The sequence below is a fragment of the Barbus barbus genome, assembly GCF_936440315.1.
Source record: "Barbus barbus genome assembly, chromosome: 14".
NCBI classification, from domain to species: domain Eukaryota; kingdom Metazoa; phylum Chordata; class Actinopteri; order Cypriniformes; family Cyprinidae; genus Barbus; species Barbus barbus.
This window is the reverse complement of record NC_136742.1, coordinates 13,502,885-13,507,117: the sequence shown is the minus strand read 5'-3', so window position 1 is coordinate 13,507,117 and position 4,233 is coordinate 13,502,885. Positions and strand designations below refer to the sequence as shown.

At 39.1% G+C, this 4,233-nt stretch overlaps 1 protein-coding gene across 1 annotated transcript; it reads right to left on the bottom strand.

Annotated features, from left to right (window-relative positions):
• Positions 1-426: 426 nt before the first annotated feature.
• LOC306879845 (transcription factor Sox-7-like) lies at positions 427-3,807 on the bottom strand. Its single transcript, XM_079433056.1, has 2 exons — positions 3,384-3,807; positions 427-2,199 (listed from the first exon to the last, which is right to left on the bottom strand). The coding sequence occupies exons 1-2, from the start codon at positions 3,613-3,615 to the stop codon at positions 1,238-1,240; spliced, it is 1,194 nt and encodes a 397-aa protein (XP_079289182.1). The 5' UTR covers positions 3,616-3,807; the 3' UTR covers positions 427-1,237.
• Positions 3,808-4,233: the final 426 nt, after the last annotated feature.

The window sequence follows — 4,233 nt, the reverse complement described above, 5'->3', positions numbered from 1 at the left end:
GGGTGGAAACCGCCAGTTTCCAGGGCTATGGTTATGGCGACGGCCCGCCACGCACAACAGGTCAGCTTCTTTAAGGGACCTCAAACGGTAACAATGAGTACTAAAATAAATGCGTGGAAAAAAACTCAACAAATATTGAAAAATAAATTAATAAATAAAAGTTTAGTTGTCAATATTTCTAGGAAATAACTGAAACATTTATAGTTTATATGCTCACTAATGATAAAAATATAATATTATGAAAAATTAAAAAAGCAAAAAATTTAACTTCCATAAAGCTATTTATATATGAATCATAAAAATAAACTTATAGCTTCCAATAAAGCAGTTTATATACGTACTACTTACTACTACAGTGAGCAAAAACATCTTTCAGTTATTACAAAATCAAGAGTCTTTTCATCTGTATTTATTTTGTTTTTATTTAGCGGTATCTAATTCAGATGGGACCTCAGAACATTCACTTTTAATATTTCACAAAATGAAGAGCATCTGCAAGATTTACAGACAGAATCACTGTGCTGTACTTATATGGGCATAAACAATGCAATTTATCATGAAATCGTATGAAAGTCCTCATCATTGAAATCGGCCAAACAATACTGAGCTACGTTCTTCCGCTCGACATCTGTGTGGACATCAAAAATGAGAATACTAAATGTTTGAACTCAAAATTTTATTTGAATTAAATTAATATGGAAAACCTAAACTGGCACACAATAGTATTCATTATATTATTCTTTTAACTGAGTATACATATCAATTTTTGAAATGAATGTAAAGGGAAAAGAAAGAGCAGAATTTCCTTCAAAATTATGTCCTATAAAGGAAGAGACCAGCCTCACTTAAATAATTTTTGAGGTAAAACAATTGAGGTTTGAAAAAAAAAATCTAATGAATATATCTGGACTGAAAAAAAGCAATACAATAAGCTTTAATGCAAAGCAATTCGATATATAAATAAGCTTTATAGCATATGTACATGCTTTTGTGGCAAGATATGAGAGCATTTTCTATGTTTGTCCATTTTTTTCTTTTACTTCCGTTCTTCTTTTGGAAACAAAGATGGGAATGAACTTCAGTTTTTTTTTATCTATGCATCCCTGAGGTGTCCTTTGACTTCCTGGAGCTTCTCTTTTCCGCTCCCTCCACGGCCTTCCTTTCACCTGCCAGTCATATTTCTGACCCTTGTCGAGCCCACAGTCTCTGTCTGTGACAATTGTCTCTGTTTTGGTGTTTATGAAATGCTGTAGTTGTTGTAATAGGCTGCCGTGGCATCGGCCAATACGGAGATGAGACTGGTTTCCGTAGCGCTGCTGGAGCAAACGGAAGCTGGCGTTACCTGGATGTGTCCCATGACTGTCATCCCGCCCTGTTCGGGGTGATAACTAGTGGAATTTAGGTACTGGTCGAACTCATCTCGGTCTACCTCACCCAGCAATTCAGCCTGGCTCAGCTGGTCCAGACCCTCCAGGTGCCCCTGCTCTGGAGGGGGAGAAAGCTGGCCCAGGTGCCCCTGGTGCCCATGATGGATCTGAATCTGTGGGAACGAAGGGCTGTAATAGGACAACGGAGGAGCTGTGATAAGGGTCGCCCCACTTCCCTGGTGGGACATCGGGATGTGGCCCAAATGTGAGCTCCCACAGTGCAAAGGTACCTGCTGGGAGTAATCGGGATGGTAGGGAGGTGGACTGCTCATGTGCACCGGGGTAGGACGCCTGTCATCTGGGCAAGAGGTGGAGGATGAGCAGGAGCTGGTGGAGACTGAGCTGGAGGACGAGTAGTAGGACTGGTGTTCGTGATCCATGGCATCCAGAGGCGACATTTCAGGTGGCGTGGGCAAGCCGTACGGGTACGTATCGAAGCTGCTGTTGGAACTGGTGGGATCTCTGAAGACCCTGACGCCAGGTAGAGCTGCGCTGGGAGAACCGAAGCCACCACTGCCACTCACACCGCTCTCATCGTCTTTATCGCGGGGGTGACAGCAGCCTCGGGGGTCCGAGAGGGAGTTTTGGTCGGGGCCGAGGGTGGTCAGGAGGAAGCTGGGGTCCACGCGTTTACAGATGCGCTTCAACTGCTTCTTCCTACGGGGACGGTATTTATAATTGGGGTAGTCCTGCATGTGCTGCACCCTCAGCCGCTCCGCTTCCTCCACGTACGGTCTCTTCTGCGGCGGAGTTAAAGCTTTCCATGACTTTCCTGTTGGACAGAAAAAAACAGGAACATGAGACTTAATACTGTATTTTTAAAGGATCCATTTGGAGTTTTTCCAGTTAGTACCTGTTCCCTTCACAATGAGATTAGCACCAACACAGAAATTAAATGGTTTATTAGTTTACAAACTGTTAGTTTGTCTGCTTCTGTATTGTGCAGCAAACAAAACTAGATTAAATAATGTCTGCATAAGCATTTTTTGTATATTTTAACAGAAATAATACAGATAAATAATCAACAACTAGTACAATTGTTATAAAAATGTATTTTTGAAGATTGTTTTAAAGCGTTTTAAAGGTACATTATTTGTACCTTGGCATTAATTTTATAATGTTTGAATTCTAATAATGGCAGTAATTATACTGAGTTTACAATTTTTAGCTTTTGAAACCACTTGAAAGTATTTTCAAAAATTAGAACAGCAGAGAAAAAAATACATAATTTCTTATAAATGCCAATTACTGTTAATACAGGCCTGCAAATTTAGCACAGCTAAAATAATGCATAGCAGTAAATAAAACTGATAAAAAATTATACACGCATACAAATTATTTCAGAACTTCTTAATTCATTATCCTGTGAAGTTGTACACTTTTCTTTCAGTTATTTCTTATACAAAACCAAAGATAAGACTGATTTAAATTAATAAATTTGAAATGGTTTCTATTATTATTTATGTTTTTATTATTTTTAAATATTTAAATTTATTTTTTATTTGATATAAACTCAGATTTGTATAATATGTATGATTGAATAAAAAGCCCCCCACACGTGTGAAATGATAAATGTGCGCTTTTGATCTAAATACAAATAAATACAATTTAAAGATGTGTCTCATCTCACCGACTCAGATTTATTTCAGTTTTGTTTCAGTTCAGGTTCGTTTCGAAAAGATTCACGCTCTCTGTGATCTTTATGTTTCTCAGGTTTTAAAAAACACAAAACATTATTTATTTTCATTTGTGTCTACAATTAGTTTAGAAGAAATTAAACATCCCACGTTCTGCATTCAATGCATAAAACAAAACAACTGTTTAACAAAAGATGAACTCTCGTAAAACTTGCCAAGTAGCTACATGAATAACAATCTCCTACTTTAATAATAATAATAATGAATATGAGCTGTTAATAATAATGATTTATACACAAATAGTAGCACAATGTCTTACCCAGCATCTTGCTTAGCTCCGCGTTGTGGAGATCGGGGTTCTGCACTGCGAGTCTCTTGCGCTCATCTTTGGCCCACACCATGAAGGCGTTCATGGGTCTCCTGATGCGCGGCTCCGACACCTTGTCCGCAGGAGCTCTGTGGGAGGTGTGTCCGTCAGGTACGTCCGCATTTCCCACAGAGCACTCAAAGCTCTCCGGCCAGGACGAATACGCGCTTATCAGAGCAGCCATGTGCGCTCTCAAAACTTCAGCTTCCCTTCTTCTCAAACTGTGTTTCTCAGGCGCGAATGTGACCAAGAGTTTTTCTTTTGTTTTTGAATTTAAAGCAAAGTAAAAGCGCAATCAGAGATGACTTCGACTGAGCAGCTGGTGGTTGAAGAGCACTGTGAGAGAGATGACTCCCCTCTGAAGCTGTGATTAACTGTTTCCTCCGGCATTGGGAAGCGCTTTATATGTGAGGAGCAGCTTCCAGCACAGGCCCACGGGAGGATCTCAGCTCCTCCTTGACTGCAACCTGAGACCAACGACAGAAAAAAAAACTGAGGTGACAAAAATATTTCAACAGCTTTACTACTAAATCACGTCATTAAGCTGCTGGTTGGGTTTGTTTTCATGCCACTTTATTTTGACGGAGCAATGGTTTTCAGTCAGTCTAGACATTTTCTATATGACAATTATTCAATAAACAATTAATGGAAGTTAATATTTATTAAAAGTTCAAACTTAAAGGTGTATATAGCTACATTTCACAAGAGTTTGGTTGGATCGGTTCTTCAACTGTTCTTTCAGCACCTCAAGTTTAGCAAAGCAGTTCTTGAGTTGTTTATAGGATTCTTTGGAGATTCAAAA

Coding starts and splice junctions, on each gene's coding strand:
- LOC306879845 (XM_079433056.1), bottom strand. CDS start 3,615: ATGGCTGCTCTGATAAGCGCGTATTCGTCCTGGCCGGAGAGCTTTGAG. Junction 2,200..3,383: donor GGAGCTAAGCAAGATGCTGG/GTAAGACATTGT, acceptor TCTGTCCAACAG/GAAAGTCATGGAAAGCTTTA.